Genomic DNA, 22655 nt, shown 5'->3' with positions numbered 1-22655 from the left:
TGTATTCATAATGGCTATTTTAAACGATGTATTAAAGTGTACACCACTCTTTTCTATAATTTTTTTCAAATAAAGAAACCCATAATCTCTGATTCCCTTTAAATGACAGGAAAATGTACACTACTGTGCATATTTGGGAAAGAGAATACATCTGAATTTCTCAGTTCTGGGGGTTACATTTTTTTCCAGCTTTCTTTTTTCCATTATTTACTTTCAGAGGCAGTTTGGCAGAAATGACTGAGGGGAAAATAGTCAGTAATTATATTTTCTCTCTTCAAAACAACAGTACAAGGAGCCTTCCATCTTACCCCCAACATACTTATAATTTGAACAGATAACTATCAAAATTCATACCACACCACATTTTTAACAGTCAATATTTATGTACCTTGTGCCAAATAAAAGAACACTTTTTTTCTCCAGTAACATTTGAAATATTCATCTTGACAAGGTAAGAATAAACACAGATATAATGTAGAACGTGATATTTTTGTTCTATAATAACCTACTGAAATGGTGATAAAGGAGATATGCAATGTGTCTGTATTTGATATCTGCAAATGAACAACAGGTTCCTTATTAAAACTGTATATTGTGCACATTAAGAGTTGTGAATTTCGAGCAATGGCTATTCACATTACATACATACACTTTTGTTACTTTTCAACAACTGCATTTGTGGTAATGAGTATGATGTTGTCATGAACAGTCATAAAGCTACTCATAACAATAGCTTTGTGGTTTTGATGCTTGTCATATTGAAAGGTGGATGGAAAATATTAACAAGCCACAGAGCACTGACAAGACTTAGTCTGGTTAAACCATTCATTTATTGAATGAAATCTTAGTCGTGGTAATTAAAAGCAAATGTGACCATGCTAACCAATACTAACAGCAGTCAACCAGTACAACACTTTGCAATTCAGTTGCTTATTAGAATATTAACAACAATCACAATTCAACAACAACAACATAAGATGGTCACATTCTCTTTAAAAAAAAAAAAAAAAAAAGTTTCATGAAAGTCACAGAAAACAGCCATCTCATATTTCATTACAAATTTGAGAAAATAATTACATTTTGCACAAAACTAAAGAAATTTTTGGGACTTTTTGCATAGGCACAATTTTAAATTACAAATAAGCACAAATCATACAAATAAACTATTTCTCATTACACTAATGTATTTCAAACGTTCATTGAATTTCCTTACATTTGTTATTGATAATTACAATTTGAAGTGGAAATGATTTGGTCAACAAAATAGGCTTAATTTTCATTAAGTAACATATCCCTCATTCCTTTTGTAAAATTCACCCAAAAAGTTGACAGTTCCAGCTGGTAATTTCATTCCAGCCATAGAAGGGAGAGCTGATGAAAAAAACACTGGTGGGCAAGTGTAATTTCATCATGCTTCCAAATACAAATCAGGCATAAAATTGAATTATAAATCAATAATAAATTATTATATATATATAAACTTTAGTTTTTAGTGTTAGACCATTAGTGTTTCGAAACAGAATAATCATGCAACTATCAAAAGGGTTGAAGTCAAGGCTTCCTGTCGTGCTCCAGTCTTTTGGTAAGGTGTGTGGCGATGCGTCCTACCAGAGGATCAGCTGTAAGGAAAATAAAAGTGAGAGGATTTAGCAGCAGTTCGGCCCCCTTCACACTATAATCTAATCGATCAATGTTTTCCTACTTTAGAAACATTAAAGTGACACATTAACACTGATGTTCTGAACTCTGCCGCTTCATTTAAAGACGTGTAATGAGCCTCAACGTGAAAGTACGACAGTTTCCAAAATATTCCAACGAATAATTAATAAAAAGTATAAGTTTCTGTAGTATGGCACTCAATAGATAAGGAAATCCAAATGTGCTCTTGGAAAAAGTGTTACACATGGCCCTGATTCAAGGTACATGAAGGGACAGTCCTATTTTCAGAAAATCATTAATATAAATTTCAGTGAGTTAAAACGTTGCTCATTTTTGCATAACATTGGGAATTTTAAATTACATTTTCATAATGTTGTTGAATAATTGAATTACTTGCATTCAAGTGCCAAAAAGTTGAATGCATGCTCATAAGAACACTTTCATGTCAGTTTCTGCCTATTAAATCCTGATTTGTTCCTCACTTTTACATGGGATAAAATCCATAGAATTAAGATTCAAATACGACCGTGCATTTGTTTGAGGCCACCCTCCCCAGAACCTAAAAATTGCACAAAACCAAACAAACAGATTGAGAAAGCTCTTGTTATTTGTCTTTGGGTATCCTTTATGAAAATGAAACTACACCCTTATGATTCCATGACACATCTGATTATTTAAGAAAGTGCATCTGGAGTTCAGAGGGGTTAAAAAGGTTGTTACTGACACATGAAATGAAAGCCCATAAGAGGTTAAAGAACTGTCATTGGCTCTTGCCCCACTATAATGAGCTGAATCTCATATAGATGTCACAGAGACTGGAGGGGATGGGCGCATGACATGGGGGGAGGGTTGGATATCCTGAGTCAGTCCCAAAGCCTGAGCTCAACAGCAGGGAAACCGGGGGATGGGTGTGTGAGAAACACTGAAAGGGGTAAAAGCCCTGATACACTGATAAAAATTAGTGTTGTTGAAGTAAATCAGCCTGATCAGAAAATGCATCTCTATAGCACGCATTGTGTTTATTGTGCAATTTATAAGCGAAAATTAGTTTGTACGTGCATATGATGCGCACTTTACTGCGTGTACTACACATGCATCCCACACCACTAATCCAAACCAAACGTATAATGACCAGCAGCCATATCACCCTGTAGCCCAAGACCGGTTGCCCACTGAAGCTAAGCAGGGCTGAGCCTGGTCAGTACCCGGATGGGAGACTTCTGGGAAATTCAGGTTGCTGCTGGTAGAGGTGTTAGAGAGGCCAGCAGGGGGTGCTCACCCTGTGGTCTGTGTGGGCATAGACATGTATAAAGGCTAGATGGCTTACCGGCGCTGAGAGCCAATGGGACCCGACGACGTCACACGGCGGCCATCTTAAGACAGGCCCGCTCGTCCAGTTATAACATTAAAGTCTATTGTGCATGTAGTGCTGAAATAACTATATTTTGCTCAATTTTCAACCGATTTTCAAACGGCTTGGTGTGTCATAAACGTCAGGGATGCGGCTATTTAACTGCATACTTGTGAAAAATTATAGCCAAACATCGGCATCAGCACAAATCATAGCCACGTTAATAAGGTTTGTAATAAACCAAACCGTTTGTAAATCCGTCAAGAATTCAGCAAGTTCCGAGCATTTGTCACTCACCTTCCGTCCACAGCAGCAGGGAGCAGCAGCGCAGTCTCCTGACCTAAGATGGCCGCCAAGTGACGACACAGCTGACTCCGCCTTGAGCCATCTAGCCTTTATACATGTCTATGTGTGTGGGTCCTAACGCCCCAGTGTAGTGACAGGGACACTACACTGCCAAAGAGCGCCGTCCTTCAGATGAGACGTTAAACCGAGGTCCTGACTCTCTGTGGTCATTAAAAATGACAGGATGTCCTTCGAAAAAGAGTGGGCTGTAACCCCGGCATCCTGGGCAAAATTGCTCCTTGGCCTCGGTCCATCATGGCCTCCTAATCATCCCCATATACTGATTGGCTTCATCACGGTCTCCTCTCCACCACTAAGCTGGTGCGTGGTGGGCGTTCTGGCGCAATATGGCTGCCGTCGCATCATCCAAGTGGATGCTGCACATTGGTGGTGGTTGAGATTCCCCCCCTCTATGTAAAGCGCTTTGAGGTCTCAGAAAAAGATTATTATACAGACGCACCCCACACCACTACTAAACCTACCCTAACCAACCTATGCGTATCCTATGCACGTAAAAACTAATTTTCGCGTATATTGCACGATATACACACTGCGTACTATAGAGACACATTTAGTGTGATCGGGTTGAGTAAATGCTACAGAAAAAAAGAAATTTACATGAAACATTTAATTTTACTAAATTAATTAAGTAAATTCTATAGGCTATTAGTACTCAAATCATGTAGAAATGAAAGCGTAAATATCAACGTTATAAAAGTAAAATTACTCAACTTTTCTGATTCTGGTGTTCCCATCATGCACTGGGACTTGAATTAATGAGGTTGATGTTCCACTGTTTTATCATTGCTTTTGCTGTTAGGTTTAGTAACTTGCCATTTTCTGACATTGAGTTCATTACTACTCTAAATGACACATTCAAACAAAAACGATCCATCAAATGTTACCGTCATCGTGTATTGTCTACCAAGTATTGACGTCTCTGCGTTCTCACACACAAATGGATGACTAGTAATTTCCTACTACTAAATTCAGAAAAAAACAGAGATTCTAATTATTGGACAAAAAACTTCCACACGTAATAACCTAGAGTACTGTCTAACACTTGATGGCTGCTCTGTTAAGTCTTCGTCGTCGGTTAGGAACCTGGGTGTGCTCTTTGATACCAATCTTTCATTTGAAAGTCATGTGTCTAGTATCTGTAAAACCGCTTTCTTCCATCTTAAAAATATATCTAAATTACGTCATATGCTCTCAATGAATAATGCAGAACAATTAGTTCATGCGTTTATGACCTCAAGGCTAGATTATTGTAATGCTCTACTGGGTGGTTGCCCTGCACACTTAATAAACAAACTACAGCTAGTTCAAAACGCAGCAGCTCGAGTTCTTACTAGAACCAGGAAGTATGACCATATTAGCCCCATTCTGTCAACACTGCATTGGCTGCCTATTAAACATCGTATACATTTTAAAATATTGCTGATCACTTGCAAAGCACTAAATGGTTTAGCTCCGCAGTACTTGAGCGAGCTCTTAACGCATTATAGTCCTTCACGTCTACTGCGATCTCAAAATTCCGGCCAGTTAATACCTAGAATATTAAAATCGACTGCTGGTGGAAGATCCTTTTCCTACTTAGCACCAAAACTTTGGAACAGTCTTCCTACCATGGTCCGGGAAGCAGACACACTCTGTCAGTTCAAATCTAAAAACACATCTCTTTGGCCTAGCATACACAACACATTATAGACTTATATAATTCAATGTTAGGCTGCATAGTTTAGAACAGCCGGGACCGGGAACACTTCCCGTAAATCCTGATGTACTTGGTACATCATAAGAAGGATGGCGTCTACGCTAATATTAGTCTCTCTGTCTATGCCGAGGTTTACCGCGGTCCACCGGAACCAGGCCGTATCCAGATCATATGAAGGACCAGCGCCAGGACACGACGACGCCGCTGACCTGACGTGTCAAACAGTCTCTCCTCCTCTCCACTCCGACTTCAACCAACCGGAACTGGACAAATACTCTGATTCATTCTGAACTTCATACACTGTTCACTCATTGGCCAGAGGAGAACTGGCCCCCGACTGAGCCTGGGTTCTCCCAAGGTTTTTTTCTCCATTCTGTCACCTGATGGAGTTTTGGTTCCTTGCCTTCTGGCTTGCTTAGTTGGGGACATTTAATATTCAACAATATTATAGATCTGCCTTAAAGGTGGACGATGATGAAATTGTTTTTTGTATGATTTTCATGTTATCACTGTGAAGCTGCTTTGATACAATCTGTATTGTAAAAAGCGCTATATAAATAAAGGTGACGACTTGACAACTAAAATGTAGATATGATGTCTCATGCAATATCTATTGGATTAATTACTTAGATGTTTCAAAGTAAAGCATACACTTAATTCAATGTTAAATTGTCTGAGTAAAATGTATTGCAAAGGAAACTTCAACTAAATAGATATTACTCAACCTTAACTTGGCAACCTACTAGCCAAGTTAAAATTACTTATTTTCTTTGTTACTTTCACTTAACTTTGTTAAGTAGAGTTTACTTAATTCCATATGTGAAATTTACTTAAATTTTTTTGGCAAGTGTTTGCACGAATATTTTTTAAGTAAATTGAACTTGTTTTTTTCAGTGTAGCTTTTTGTTATAGCCAAGCAACAGTATATATCAAAATAATGGGAATTATGTGCAATTATGGGAATGCAGTTTTACTTTACCACAGTGTGAGAAGTAGGAAATGCCACATTTACCCAAACTATATTGAATACTATTGTGTCCTACAAATAGCAGGCAGACAAAAAATGACAACCCTTTCTTAAAAGGTTCTCAGGCTGTGTTTTGTAACTTAGCTGTAGAAAGCATCTGAGAAGCGTATACAAATAAGATGTCTAATCTACATTTACCACCAGTGAGAGCAGCAATAATGGAGAATCTGTTATGCAATTAGACCAGAAAATGCAAAATAATGCATGGTTACGCGTTTCCCCTGCAGCTCAATGACCTTGCTCATTTTAAATGGAGTGAATGAGCACTGAGCTTATGTAGAGAAATGTCTGATATAACATGTTATGTCACTATGAGATGCTTATCAACTGATTCACTATCAGCACAGGGGACATGCTCTGAAAAATCATAACATCTACTGAATATTGAGCTGTGAGGCTTGAACTAATAAATCAACAGCATTGGGAGAGAAAAAAAATTGTCACACGAACTCTATTGAGTATGGGACAATAGCTTTGAATATTTGTTTTAAGTTCATGAAAATTCAATGGAACCTGCTACGACCATTGCTGGCTTACGATGAGTTTGGGAAACGCTGCCAAGAATGGTTGAGTTTGAACTTTAAATTTAATTAAAATTAACATGGACATAAATGGTTAAGTTCACAAACCACAATGACTGTGACAGTAGGCAGGTCACAACATTACAAAAATTCTCTTAATTAACAACTCAAGGGACAACAGAGGCAAAACCACCACTGCAATAAAGCAAATGAAAAATTATCCATTTGGATCATGGTGCATGACAGTAAATAAACTAATTAAATCCCATATTAAAATGGAGGTGCAAAGAATTTCACAGATCACCAGTGGTCAATTTTGCACTCGAGTCACGATGGAGACCACTAGAAAGAATTGTAATGACTGGTTCACAGACAAGGCTTAAGATAGTCCCAGATTAAATGCATGTTTGAGTTATCTGAATGCAAATCAACATGTACTGACATATTTTAAAACATATCAGTGTCTGTGAAAACAGGACCTTAATGTCTTAGATTTAAACCTCAGCAAATAGGTCTCGTTGAAAAAGTTTAAACGCTGATTCAATCCTTTGTTCATAACTCAAAGGTAAACTGAACTCATAAAACTTGCAAACTGTGGTTGTTTTGTTAGGAAAACTGACTGAAGATTGCTCCAAAAATATTTCTATACTGAATATTCAAGTGGTGAAAAATTAAGAAAAGTCAAGATAACAATTTTGCAACAAGGACAACCTATGCTGCTTTAATGCAATTTAAGTCAGGCACTTAATGACTGTGGACAATTATGAATGTAATTTGATTACTTACATGTGATCATGCCCAAACAAGCCAAGCTAGAGACCGTTGTGTTCAGTCGTTGTTCAAAATCTGCTCCAGTCATTGGAAACAGTCTGTATGTGTGCTCAGTTCAGTCTTAGTAGTCTTAGTTCAGACTTTACAGTATTCACTAAATACAGACAAGCAGCATTCATTCAGAAAGTCACTGCAGCTGAAATATATATACATAAAAAATGATGTATGCAGTTTTATACATGAGCATTAAGCAACTGCATATATGCCCACACCTGTAACTGCCTTCGGTAGTCTAGGTCAAACAGGTGGAGCTCCAACATACTGACACACACTGGAGCTTCAGCCCATGACCAGCAAATCAGCTTTTTCCAACCACTTCTTGTTAGACAAGTTAGAAGTGTTTCACATGGTTGTGTATCTTACCAGGGTTACAGTCTGTGAGTAGAGAGCAGATGGACAGCAGCACTTTGGAGATGGTGAGCGCTGGGCTCCAGTTGTCCTTCAGGATGTCCAGACAGATCACACCCTGACTGTTGATGTTCCAGTGGTAGATTCTCGTGCGAAACGTCACCACCAGAGAGATCAGAACAGGACAACAGACGATGTGAACAAAAATAAGACACTGTGTTCCATAATGGTGAGAAACCCATTCAAAGACATTATGAAAACAATTAATTTTGAGAAAAGTGAAATAGGCTACTGTGATGGTGAGGCATGGTTTTGAGGAAAGAAGCTCACCATAACAAACTAACTTAGTGAGGCAGACTGTTTGTGTCTGCATTGCTGGAGTCCTCAGAAACGAGAGCAAGAAGTAAAAGTTTATATTACCATAATAGCACAGCACAAATTCCAGGAAACAGAACACACCATAGAAGAAAACAAAACCTGACAAATAAATACACATACACTAACAAGGATAACGAGACACAGGTGAAAACAATCTGGGAGCAGTAAGGGAATCACAGGGCACAAGAGGACTACAAACTAAAAGTCCAACAAGGAACACAAACACAGAATATGACAGTATCCTTCTTTTGTTTACTCTTTAGGCTACATATTTGGTTTAATGTCATTTACTATTCATTTAAACTATTTAAATGCTTTTCTGATTAAATAAATATTTGGTAGACAACCCATCAGATAATCAAAATGAAATGTAGCCTATAGTTAAAAAAACACACACCAAATAACACAATTTTAATAATATGAATTAATATTATTTCAGAAAAGAAATATACAGTATTTCAAGCAAAATATTAAACAAAAAAAGTGATGAAATAATAGATTTAGAGCTGAAAATTAAAAAGAAAAAAACAAGTCAAAATGACACTGAGGTAGTCAAGGTTAGTGGAAAAGGCTCAAAACGTGATGACCTACACCTGCGTTTGCTTCAGGGCACTTGAGTGCACTTAAGAAGAACTTACTTTATAAATAAAAAATAAATAAATAAGCAAACAAACCAAAGCACCAGTTGATTAAATGTCATTGCAAAAATTCCTCTGAAGTTCTGAGTTTCCCTTATAATATACAAATGCTGGAGATATTTTAGGACAGCCTTGAACATTTGTTCAGTATACCTGAGGGTTGTTCCATAAAACAAGATTAGAATACAAGGCAGGCTTATTTTGGTTAGTCAGACTTATTGTCGTTGATTCTGTTTCATAAAGCAAACTTAAAATAGTTCAAACACAGTTACTCTGGCAACTTATGCTGGGAAACTATCCTGATCCAGGTCCGGCTAAGCCTGAGTTGTTACACCATTCCTCTAACACTGACCATCAGGAACACAATGATATTACCACTGACAGTCTCTCATGCCATTATTTTATTACTTTATTAACCACTATCCGTCCAAAAATAAATAACAGTATACAGAAAATCTACTTAAACAAGGCTACACGGATAAATGAGACAATATAAACCTACAAACGTGTTCAATTATACTGTACATAAAACGTTTATACATATGTTAAAATCACAAAATTAAAAATAAATAATTACAAAAGCACAGTATACATTTTAACTGGTAAGATAAATCTGAGCTTATAATTGTAGCCTACACTTGATTAACCCCATTACAATAGTCCCTTTACAGTTATTTCTATCATAAAAATACACTTATTTGTAGGTTCAAATTTCTAAATAAGGCATGTCTAATGTCCAACAACAATATATACATATATATATATATTTATATATTATGTTGCCTACTTTATTATGTCTTTCAATTCAAACACATTTAACACAATTATACGAATGGACAGTTCCTTTAAATCGCCCACATATTTTCCCCCAGTAATAATTCCTTATTTTTCCTTCTACTTGTTTCCTTTCTTTTTTTTCCTTTCGTGATAATACCCACCAACTCATAAACAACACAGAATTAGAACAATAACCTATATGTTAGTTAGACACTTTTACATAGGAAAAAAGGAAAAAAAGACAAAAAATATTAATAAATATGAATAAAAATTTAATATTCACATATTCATATCAAACTCTTATAATGACACATAGTTCCTACTGTTATTCAAGTAATATTATTTCAATATCAAATAATAACAATATTAAATAAGTAAATAAATAAAATAACTAGAATGAAAAGAGGGTAGTATATAAAAAAGGTAATTCATTAAATATGCATTCCTTTATTTTATAGAATATTCTTTTATTTTAGAGTTGCCCATATCTTTTCAAAATGTATATTGCTCTTAACCCGTTTAATCCCAAATTTTTTCTTGCAATTTGAATACATGCATTTTACTCCTTAGACCTCCCTAACACACAAACTTTATGCCCTTATTGATTTTATGTTGGTTAAGTTAGTGAAATATTAGGTTTTATACTTGGTCACAATAGTGACCGGTGGGAAACAACATAGTCAGAATTCATACAAATTCTTCAATTAGGCCTATTTACGCAATACATTCCAAGACATCCATAACCTCGCTTTGTCATTTCATGAAGGAGGTTTAGTGAGATGAAAAGGTTGTCATAGACAGAGTTACACCCTGGATGAACTTCCGCTTGTTCGGCTAGACCTCTATGGGCTAGAGTAGACCAAGGACTACACTTGGGCCCTGCCTATAGGCCAGTTTCAGGGAGATGTGTGTGCACTGATTCAGTGCACTAAAGATGGGCTGTACGTTGTAGAAAGGGTTGTTTGTGGTGATGTGTGGCGCACACCAATTGGTTCTCATGAACATCTGCCTCATCCTCCAGATGTTTCACCTCTGCATCGCCATTCAATAATCTACCTGGCAAATAGGCCGTACTCCCTATCTGATCCATCACTATCAATCACTTTTAATTGCGTCTGTTTGCTGCATACAGCACTTGGGGGGGTCACGTACGTCTAGAAGGTCCAACACATCTGATAGTTTTAAACTGTGTAATAATAAACAATTGATAACTAGGATTAACAGCCAAAACCTGTGTTTTCAACTGAAACACTGTGTTATACTACCGGTCACAATTGTGACCGTTAACAAATTTACATGTCTTACGAGCAAAATATATATGCAGGAGTATAATTCTCAAAATATATCAGTAGTAGACCCTTTAAAGAATATATGTACAAAATTTGATATTTCTATCTGTTAATTAAGGTGTTTTATATACTACTTTTTGTAGTAGTGTGAGGAAGACATCTTCTTCTAGATGTGCAAGCAGGAAATAAACTGATCTAGTCATGTGACCTTTCACACCAGTCACATGACATTTATAAATTTTAATCAAAACAATCTATTTTTTCTTTTAAAAGTTGAATTTCTTGCCCAAAGCCAATAACAACACTTTTAGAGCTTCCAGAAATAAGAAAAAATATGCGGTCACAATTGTGACCGGTGGGATTAAACGGGTTAATTGTTAATTGCTCTTAATCATGTTATCCTCTCCATGGCGTACTTTATAAACTAAATCTAACCAATCATTGAAAACTGGGCATTCTTGCTTTCTCCAAATAGTTTTTTATTGCTGTTAAAGCTGTAATGCTCAACATTCTAAATAAGTATAACTCATCTTTATTAAATAGCATAGGTCCTATACCCAAAACTATATTTTGTATCTTTATTATATTTGGTTTCTTGATAAATTTCTTCCCTGATTTAGGGACAGTCGGGGACAGTTGCAACACTTTTTGCATTTCTCTCAGTTACTCAGAGACTATTTGGACTAGACCAACCAAATTTGTATATATTAAACTTGCATCTGTCTGCTAATTACCCATACCATTTAAAGATGATTACATATGACATATCGTTCACAGTATTTATTTGAATGGAAGAAGCCAATGTTGCAACTGAAGAATAACACATTTTAGGAATCTATTTCAGATATGCTTTCCTACATAAACATCACGGTGAAGAATACTGATTTTAGCATTTGAAGCATATGAAGATTAAGTCAAGCAATTCAGGAGTCTGACATTAGCTTTTGTCTTTATGCACTTCCTGACCATTCAGCTCAAGGTACAGCGAGGCCTTTGTCTCTATGATAATGTTAAGGTTTGAGCAATCAAGTCAGGATGATTGGATTAACAATACAATAGAGTGTTATATGCTGATTGGTTCGGTTTCTCTGGAGCAATCTAGAAAACCTGCAATACAGGTTTTTCGCTTGTTAGAATCAACTCCTCCCTACTTTCCAGTCCCAGAAGTCCCTCCCCCTCAGAAGGTATATACATTTCAAGGTAATCTGCTTTAGATTTAGACTGATTTTGGAACTTGCAGCCGCGCTCAATAAAGAATAACTTCTAATTTGAACGTGATCCAAACTGTCTCCTGGTCCCTGCTTCGATGAAAGAAAACTTTACAACACAACTAACCCCAACCCAGGGGACAGTTGCAACACAGCCAACGGACGGATGCAACATGTTAAAAATACCTTAAATTTCACTAATTAACTTTACCTTTTGTCTCAATGAGCATAGACTTCTGAAAATATTAGCTGTTTTAGGCCTACTATAATATTATAGTATTATTTATTTATACAATAATATTATTGTTATTTATTTATTTAGTCATATTTATCAAATAACAGTTATTGAGTTTTGTTTGTTTATGTGTAGAACATAGGCCTACATAGATTCAGTGTGCAGGTGTTACAGATGCTATTCAATCTCTCCATATTTCAGTGTCAGACTAGCCTGGGAAAACCCAGACCACTTCCGGCAAATTTAGATTTGCTCTGCAAGTGGGTCTGGCAAAGAGCCCATTGAACCCATTTCCAATCCGCCGAAATCGCGGCACCAATCAGAAACGTTTTACACGATGACGACAGAGCAGAGACGGTGACGCAGATTTTGTACATTACAGACATGGATGCCGCCGTGGAACATCACAACATCACTCGTTCGAATCAGCTATCGCGTCTGTTTCAAGCGATTTAAAATGGTCATTTTCGTTAACACAAACAGAGAATTGCTGAGAGTCTCGAGATGTTTCTCCGTCGCTCTGCATACGTCATGTCATTCATCGCTCTGATTGGTTTTAGATCTATCCGACGTCCGTTGGTGACGCCCCTGTGGAAATGAATTGTCTATGGAGCTTTGCCAGACCCTTACTCAGTTACAACTGAGAGGGTCTGGGTTTTCCCAGGCTAGTGTCAGACAGGAAGAATTGAACAATTTGCAATGCAACAAACTTTTATTAAACATGCAATTTATAACTTGTTACAACTGTCCCCAACCCTATCAGCCATGACAGAACATCATATGCATGCTATACACACTGACTTTGACACATGCTAACCATGTCACTTAGAAGTCAACAAAATCAAAATAAAACATCGCGTTAGTTCAGGCAGGCCAGGCATAGCTGCGTGGACAGCAGTGGGAGTTTTGCCCAGAACAGAACCATACCGCCAACACTAACCGTATGCTATAATTGTAATAAATTTGTATACTTGGCATAGAATCCTGAAACACAGAAAAAGTCAAATGAAGTATTTTTTTTGTGAACAGAAAGAAGTCTTGAAAGAAGATTACCGCCACTAAAGGCATTCTTTATTGTTTTTAAAGGTTTTTAAAGCCCAGAAAAATATTTTTATTTAATTTTTTTTATTCTCCAGCAAAATGTATCTTGGGTATCTTGTATTCTTGTATTCTATGGATGTTTAGATATTTTACTGGGGAAAAATCATGTTATCATGCAACTTAATATCACAGGGTTCTTCTTCTTTAGGTTAATAACTAGGGCTCAGCTTACAAAAATGTATCAGAACATATGTGAAGTATGTCACATAATGCATTTGCATTCTAGTAGCTCAACTTGAGCATGCACTAAAACCTCATAAGTTATGGGTTTATTTCTCACAAAGACTTACAAAATGTATTGCTTGAATGCATTCTAATTTGCTTCGGATACAAGTGTCAATAGCACTGTAAATGTACATTTCACATGTTGGATTGGCAACAAGGTTACATTCTTATACTTCTGCCCATTTACTGAGCAAGTGTATAGATTCTGAATATTGTAGTATTTTTGGTGAAGCAAATCATCTTGAAATGTTTTTGAATCAGCCCTGAGGGTCACTCACAACACATTCTGTATCATATCATCGTCTCTTCGTTATCTGATCATTATCTCTCATTAAATCACAAATCTTCCCCCACCCTCTTCTCACAATGTGTTCTATACGGCCACACAAGATGTTAACAGCTAGCAGTGAGTAGAGTGAAAGTGAAAGCTTTGCTGATGTGGGTGACGGCCCATCTTGAAGGCTGACGGGGAAAATTAAGTTTATTGAGAGAGAGAGAGAGAGAGAGAAAGAGAGAGAGATGCACAAAATAATCTTAGTGTGTGTGTGTGTGTGTGGGGGGGGGGGGGGGGGGATTAGCTCACAGCTCTCATTCAAACAGAGACAAAACCGTTTGTTCACTTGCATTAAATGTTGTTTTTAAGACTATTAGATGGTTAAAATGATAGCTTTAATACTCGTTTCATCCCCAGAAATTGAGAAAAAGACATTAGTATTATTGGTATAAGCCATTAAACAAATATTTTTGGGAGGTTCAATGTAAAAATATGTATTGCAATTATACACATATATTACGATTTTTAATGATAGCGATTAATCATGATAGGTCACAGAAAATGTGTGATTAATTGATTGATGCAACATCCCTAAAAATGAATATATTGATTTGAAAAGAACTGTAATAATTTACTCACCCTCAGGTCATTCTAAACCTCTAAACATGACTTTCTTTTGTGACTCATGCAGGGAAGGGAAGAGTTTGTGTGAATTTCCTCAAAATAAATGTTGGTCTGTTCCTCACAAAAAAAAACATAGTATACTGCATCATATTACTGCTATGACACATTCATGGCACCTTTACTTTTACTTTTCTTGTGATTAATGTATGCTTTCATTTAAAAGAGATTTAAAATAATAACTTCCAAATAAAAATAAAAATTACATGGACAAGAACAAGAGTAAACGATGACAGAATTTACTGTCTGGGAGAAGGCTCTGACCGTGGGTGGTTTGAAGGGGCAGTCTGCTGTGAAAGCGATGTCCAGGAAGAACACTCCTCCCTCATACACTGAACCTGGAGAACCCAGGATAGTGGACCTCCACTCAAAAATGTTGTCTCCTTTAGGGCCGGCAACTGAAAATAAAGCACAACCAGTTCAATGCAGAAAAGAGGAGCTACACTCAAACATTAGACTGATTCAAAAATATGGAGATTATGGAATCCTCTTTAGAGTGACATAGACTTTGAAAATGAACTAAAAATGTGTGTTTGTTGTGCAAACTGCCAGGCACTTACATGTGTGGTAATGGGCAATTATGGGATAGCATTACTGTGCCTGAATATTTGGCTACCTGGAATTGCTGGAACTGAGGACAGCTATAGGCTCATATCTGAATTTGGTTCTGGTCAAAAAGCCTGAAGGAAAGCTAATAGAATTAATATCATAATTTGATAATTTGAATAAATCCCAATGGGACTTTTCAGGATTTTTAACTGCAGTGCACATATGTATATGAGTCTGTGCATATATGAGCAACACAATCTGGGTTTACACATTGTTGTTAATGTAGCTGATATGAAGATAAACCGTGAAACAACTTTGAGGTCTCATTAAAGCAAAAATGTACACATACAACTCTGTAACTGTAAATGCATCTACGAACAGATTTATTTAGTGCTAGTGTCTGCCAAATAGTTTTCTTGACCAGAGGATCAATAGTGTGTGCCTCAGCAACCACCATGTCCACAAAACAAAGTATTTCCTAGAGTTCTAATGACAATAACACAACACGCAAGAGATCGACTGGGAGTCTGTTCACAAGCAATCTCGTCTCCAGAGATATTTCTGTCCGCAGACACAGATGGAGAGAAAAAAAAGAATAAAAATAGAGAGAGAAAAAAAAAACAGGAACCATTAGCAGCAGCCACTGTGTTCAGAGACTGTCTTTGGCTTCCTCTGCTTCAATGTGTGTGCAGACAGGAAGTGTGAGAGAGGATTTCCTTGTCATCATGAGTTGTCCTATTTTAGTGCTTAAATAATTTTTCTCAAAACATTTATTTGTCCTCCTCCAAATGTTAGTTTTGTTTTAAATTTGTGTCATTTTTAATCAAAAATAAATAAAAACAGACTCACTTGACAACCCTGAAATTCTCACAGTATTTGACTTTGCAGCTCAAGATACACTTCAAATAAATTAACAGATTTGTACAAGGCAGAATAAGTCTGGAAATTACCCACAACCCCTGGCAGAAAAAAAAAAATCTTTTCAATTATTTGTGGCTTTGCCAAAAGACTTGTTCTTTCTCTTCTATGAGCAAAAGTTTTACGAGTGAGCAGAAATGATCGAGGCTAAGAGCTCCATGACCCTGGTGTACATCACACATCCTCTGACCTTTCCATAAGCTCAAACTAATTGTAACAAGTCCCCATTGGTTCAGGCAATGTTGCCTAGCAACCTCTCCCAAGGGGATGAAAAATATCTGTTTTACTGCAGGGGAGGATTTCCATGGTAACAACACCAATTCCGTCACGACAGGATGGGAATTCTGGTGCTGTTTGGAATGACAGAGGGAGAATGGACCAGCAGTATTTGATACCGAGAAAGACACTGTCAGATATAAGCCATCATATTAGATAGCTTAACAACACTCTCAATTTTAAAATTAATTCATAACGAAATCATTAACTATGATTACATGACTCTTGGAGCAATGATCAATTATATGATATTTGAACTCAGAAATCACCCATTGACGAATTACAAACAAACTTAATTAAGGCAAGAGATTTTCTGCATGGCCAAAATATTTTTCCTTTCTCTCATATCGCTCGGCACAACTCTTCTTTGCCCATATTACAATTAAAATTTAAAATTAACTCAAATTAATATTTCATGTATTTATTTAATTAACTGAAGGAGCTGTGCAATTTCTGTAAGTGCTGTGTGAAAGCAACAAAATTATTAAAATAAAAATAATTATTCTAATTTTACAGATTTTTTTATAATATAATAATAATAATAAACTAAACATTTAATAATAATGTTTTAACAAAAATTTCTCATGTTTAATGGATTACGGGTATAATAATCATATAAATAATATATAAATCAGATACAATTGTTATAATATAATAGCTAAAAATTTATAAAATTTTGTATTTAAAAGAGTTTTACTATCTTACTATTATTATCTATTATTATCTACTATCTACTATTATCTACTATTATTATCTACTAAACCGGGGGAGTGAGTTTATTGCATCCGAGATGTGTGACTTTGCTCACAACTGATTGGTCCAATTTCTAATAACCTGCCCTGGAAAAGGTTAGCCATGGAGTGTAACTTACTATGGCGATGAACACCGCTAAAAGCTGAGCCACTTTCATGGTTCCTTAAACCCAGGGTTATCCACCTAAACTGGCTTCATGTTATAAGCCCCAGAAAAAAAACCCAATTTAAATCAATAATTAAACTCATTTAATTTAAAACTTTCTGCATTTTTAGATAAAAACAAAACAAAACAAAAACATCACTTAGTATGATTTATAAGCTGTTTTAAAATACATTTTCATTGTATTTTGTTTTGGTTTTCAAGAACACTTAGGGGGCTTTCACACTGGGCTCGTTTGCTGCTGTCCGAGCCTGAGCGCGATTGTTCCCGGCGCCCCCAGCAGCGTTGGTCTGGTTTCACACTCAACTTGATTCTATCGAACCCTGTTGCGTTTAACAGAACGCGGGTGTCACAGAGCAGAAGGAGACGAACAGGTAACGTAAACAGTGTTTATTGAACAGTAATGTTATGTAAAAGGTAGCAGGTGAGTAACCGGATGTAAACAGTTTCTGATGAGTTTTGATGATGAAAGTGAACCAGTCTCTTATCTGTGGCAGGTTTGGAGTTTGATGAAGGATCCAGATGACAGAAGGCGGACAGAGGGAACCGGGTGACTGACTGAAGAAGACGGAAGATGGTCCTGGTGGAAGTATGATGAAGGTAAGTAGTTCGAGGGTAATCAGGTAGGTGGATAGCGATCTCAGAGAAGGAGTCAGGTAGTCGGTAGTGCAACGACGAGACCAGACAACTGGCAGAGTGAAGGAGTGTGGTATATGAAGGGAGCGGGTGATGCGGGATGATGATGTGCAGGTGGTGAGGACAGGTGATGGTGATTAGTACTCAGGGGAATGGGAACGAGTGAGCGGAGTGATGATGTCTGGTGTTGATGACGGTGTCTCTGTTAAAGTGGGTCAATATATTGTGTTTTTTATTAAAGGTACAATATGTAAGAATTTTGTAATAAAATATTCAAAAATCCCTTGCACAGTGTGATATATTTCAACCCGGTCTCACCCCAAAACGTCATATACTGACGGGTCTTGACCATACGTCAACATACGACGAAAAGGGTTCCCCTATAACGTCAATATGAGACGCAGACATAAGCGCACCAGCAGCGCCTCCTAGCGGTACCCTAACGCATACCTAAACCCAACCATACCCGAATCGTCACACATGGACGTTATAGGGGTACTCTTTTCGTCGTATGTTGACGTATGGTCAAGACCCGTCAGTATGTGACGTTTTGGGGTGAGACTGTGTTATATATTTCCTGCAGTTGTGTACTTACAATATCCCAAAATGTCCCAAACATTTTTATCTCAGAGAAATTCCAATTTTAAATAATGGCCCGTCCCGGAAAAAAATGTTGCCTGGAGGACCAATATCCGCGCTATCCTTGGTTTCCGCTCGTACTGCCATAGCCATTACGTATCCATGGCGGCAGACGTGTCCAACCAATCACCGACAGGGGCTGGGTGTTGTGAGGTTTTGCGCTCATGCACGGCTGCACGCAAAGTCGGAGCTGAAGAAGAAGCCAGCGTCTATCAATGAATGAACAAGAGAAATTGAACATGGTTGAGTCAATCCCCAAGAGGAGGAGGAGAAGGATTAGGGCGAGGGAATACCATTGGTTTATTCCATAGACACGGCTTCTTCTTCAGCCGTGCATGAGCGCTAAACCTCACAACACCCAGCCCCTGTCGGTGATTGGTTGGAACACTATTTATTTTGGTTTTGAGTGGTTGGTGAAACCAATTGTTTTTGTGTGCAGATCTGAGTCTAGGCTGCCTATATGACGCTGTTTTTTGACAGCCTGCTTATGGGGCCGGCAGCTAGCGGATCGTTAGGAAAGATTAGATGAATGTGATCATTTATTTTTGGCCCTGAAATCACTGATACAACCTTTAAGAATTTTTAATATTTTTTATTATTATTTGGTTAATCTTATAGGATTTCTCATTGGAGCAATAGCAGTACACATGTTGCAATCTCCACTGCTCCAGGAGAACATGAGGCAGATTATGTTAATAGAAAGTAATGTGAACATGTAAAATTATTATTTCCTGTTTAAATTAATAGTAACATTAACAGATATAACAACAATCTACTTTCTGTGAGCCCGTGTTGTGTCAGCGCTTTGAGGAAAGCAGGTTAAATTTGGTACAGTACAAAACACTGTTAATTTGCAACCTACTTAATAACCCCCTATCATGACCCTCAGACAGGGCCACAGAACTGATTCAATGTGGCCCTCAGTAAAACCAGAGTGAAGTTAGAGGTGACCTTTGGCATCCTAAAGGCATGTTTCAACTGTCTTCGGCACTTAAAAGTCACCAGAGCGGGCATCACAGATAGTGGCTGCATGTGCCATTCTGCACAATATAGCCACCATTAGAAAGGAGCGAGAACCACCACAAAACCATCTTCTACCCCATGAAACTGACCCGATCACACTTGACCACCCAGCTATAGATGCAATCACTATACAATATTACACTTAATAAAAGCACATTGAAACTGCAGATAGGTCTCAAACTGTTTTATTGGTTTTGTGGGGTGGGATGGGATGGAGGGAGAGAGAAAGAAAGCAAGAGAAAGTTGCATTATATGCATGCTAAAGTGTTACTTGGTTAAATAAGTTCACATACTGAGATCAGTTTTATCCAGCTGTTTGATCTCCAAATTTATTTTATTTCATTTGGAGCCTCCTCAGCTCACAGTCCGGCTCCTTTAGTGTGCAGTCTAGCTCTATAGGTTCCTTTTGTAAAGGGCCCTGACTGAGTCTGTTTCCACCTGAAACATAATTCCTCCACAAACATGATCATTACAAGTTTTCTGGAGGCTAATCAAATCACAAAAAGTTCCTTGACTTCCTACAAACACACGACTGTAATTTATGTCAAGGGTTTTAAATCCTTACCTTGTTCACATTTCTTCTGAAGCCTGTTGAGGTAGAGGCTTCAGTTTCTGGGGCAGGTTGTGAAACATCCTAGAATAAAAGAGATGTGTAAGGGCCAGTTCCTTTTTTTTATGCCACACATTCCCCAGTGCATTCACCTCAGCCACTGTCTCAGAACACACAGACAGAGTGTCTTCATCATTTCCTCCACCCTAATAAATAAAAGTAGTCCAATATAAAGCATAACTGTTATAAAGCAGGTTATGTTTCTGGTGTTCTGTCTGCTGCATACTGAACTCTGTGTGTAAGACTGTGTGTGTGTGCTGGCTTCAACACGGACACTGATTTCCCTCTATTGCAGAACATACAGTCAGCCATATTTAAAACTTAAAAAAGTAGTAATGCATTGCACATGTACCCAGTGTTACTTGCTTAGATGAGCCAGCACCAGGGTCAGATTGTACAGCACCTGTAATCCCATCCATAATCGTCCGTCCCTTATTGCTACTCAGAGACAACTCTTCCAGTGTATTATGGAGGAATGGCCCTCCACCGGTTTTCTAAATTTCACTCTTTTATCGGTTTGCCTCAAACAAGTGTTTGTGATCAAATGTTCACAAAACTAATAAAAGGTTATGTGTAAATATAGACCAACGCTACTTTTGCGTCATCGAAGGGTAACGCCCCTTTTTGGGGGAAGACAAACGGATTCCCCTGAGAACAGAACTCGCTCTAATAAGTTTCTTGACAGCAAAAATGGTACAAATATACACACTCTTTGCCGGCCGAGGACCGTGAGTGGTATTTAAAGAAGCTACTGGATATGGGGATACAGAGGTGTCCCTTTGAAATGGTCAAAACCGGATTAATGACCCCGCGCAGTGGCCAAATATGAACTATTCAGAGTTTCAGACATCTAGCACTACTCTTGGAATCACCAAATAACGTTAGCCTATTTTTTTTGTCATTAACACACTCACAGTATGACAAACTAGACGATGTCGAGGAGTCGGTGGTTTGCTTGGATCATAATTCACTTGATTTAAGCTATTGACATAGTTTTGTTGTCGACTAGCTAACGTTGTAGTTAACGTTAGAAAGACGAAGCTGCAGCAGTTTAGTTGGTATGATAACGAAATTAAAGCCATGTAACTAGCAAGTACACTACTTCATGTTAAATACAGATAGTTTGGGGGATTGAATTACGTTAGGGACACAAGCAGAAACCAGCGAAGTCCACTTTAGTCCTAGCCTGCCACTATTTCAACAGTAAAATCAGTTAACAGCCAAGGTAGCGTGCCTAGTGAGAGCTAATCACGTAACTTTAACGTTAGCTGCTAGCAGCTTCGTCTTTCTATAGCTAGTCGATAACAAAACTATGTCAATAGCTTAAAATAAATCAAGTGAAATGTGATCCAAGTAATTTAAACCACCGACTCCTTTTGACATGGCTTAATCGTCTAGTTTGTCATACTGTGAGTGTGTTAATGACAAAAAAATAGGCTACTTACTCTTTAAATACCGCTCACGGTCCTCGGCCGGCAAAGAGAGTGTGTATGTTTGTGCCATTTTTGCTTTTTAAGAAACTTTGCAGATCTAGAGCGAGTTCTGTTCTCAGGGGAATCCGTTTGTTTTCCCCCAAAAAGGGGCGTTACCCTTCGATGACGCAAAAGTAGCGTTGGTCTATAGGCCTACTTACCACTTTGAATTATATTGTTATATTTTGTCTTTATCTGTTGTTAGGAACGTTTGGAGTTGGGGGTTGCATCTAAAAAATCAATGAATATTAATCTTTATTAGTATATACATGGACATTTTTATATATATATATATTACACACACACACACACACACACACACACACACACACACACACACACACACACACACACACACACACACACACACACACACACACACACACACACACACACATTCATACATATATAATTTTACAGAACGTATTTGTTTAACACATTAACCCATTTGTGCCCAAATTTTTCTGAATGGTTTCATGCATATAGTCGTGTTAATAGCGTCCTATATGAACATATTCTGCATTTATTTTCCCCAGTTTTTTTTTTTTTTTCTTGAAAATCTTATTTGAATGTGCGGCAACTATAAATATGTTGTATGCACCCCCTCAATGTAAAATATGAATAGGAGGAGAACATTTGGCATCATGGAAGAGGTGTTAGTAAAATTCTTAAATCTTAAAACACAACAAACAATAAATCCATTTGTCTTAACCCTTGTGCGCTGTTCGGGGTCTTTTTGACCCACATTTCTAACTTTCATTCATGGATAACATGGATAATTTGACACGGTTTAGTGTAAGATTTTTGCACATCTTTTGGAAAATGCAGTTCCCTTTCAAGGAGGTAACTTCAACATTACGTCAACTGAGACGTATATGGGAACTCCTCCCTTCTCCATTTTTGCTGAAATCTTATAAGCTAACGCCAGCTGAGGGACAGCTGGCCAATTGACGCGAAGCATGCAAATACTGACAGGTTCGCGGGCAGTATAAAATGCATGGGCGTGACAATT

At 37.5% G+C, this 22655-nt stretch overlaps 1 protein-coding gene across 1 annotated transcript; it reads right to left on the bottom strand.

The window, feature by feature from the left end:
- Positions 1–1494: 1494 nt before the first annotated feature.
- On the bottom strand, positions 1495–21674 carry LOC306986504 (uncharacterized protein; the record flags this gene model as incomplete). Its single annotated transcript, XM_079589813.1, has 5 exons — positions 1495–1619; positions 7407–7545; positions 7815–8276; positions 14782–15003; positions 21635–21674. The coding sequence occupies 4 exons, from the start codon at positions 21672–21674 to the stop codon at positions 7502–7504; spliced, it is 768 nt and encodes a 255-aa protein (XP_079445939.1). The 3' UTR covers positions 1495–1619; positions 7407–7501.
- Between the last annotated feature and the right edge of the window lie 981 nt (positions 21675–22655).

The sequence above is a fragment of the Phoxinus phoxinus genome (genome assembly GCF_949152265.1).
Source record: "Phoxinus phoxinus genome assembly, chromosome: 19".
Taxonomy (NCBI): Eukaryota; Metazoa; Chordata; class Actinopteri; order Cypriniformes; family Leuciscidae; genus Phoxinus; species Phoxinus phoxinus.
The sequence above is the reverse complement of the archived record's forward strand: the minus strand, read 5'-3'. Positions and strand labels throughout refer to the sequence as shown.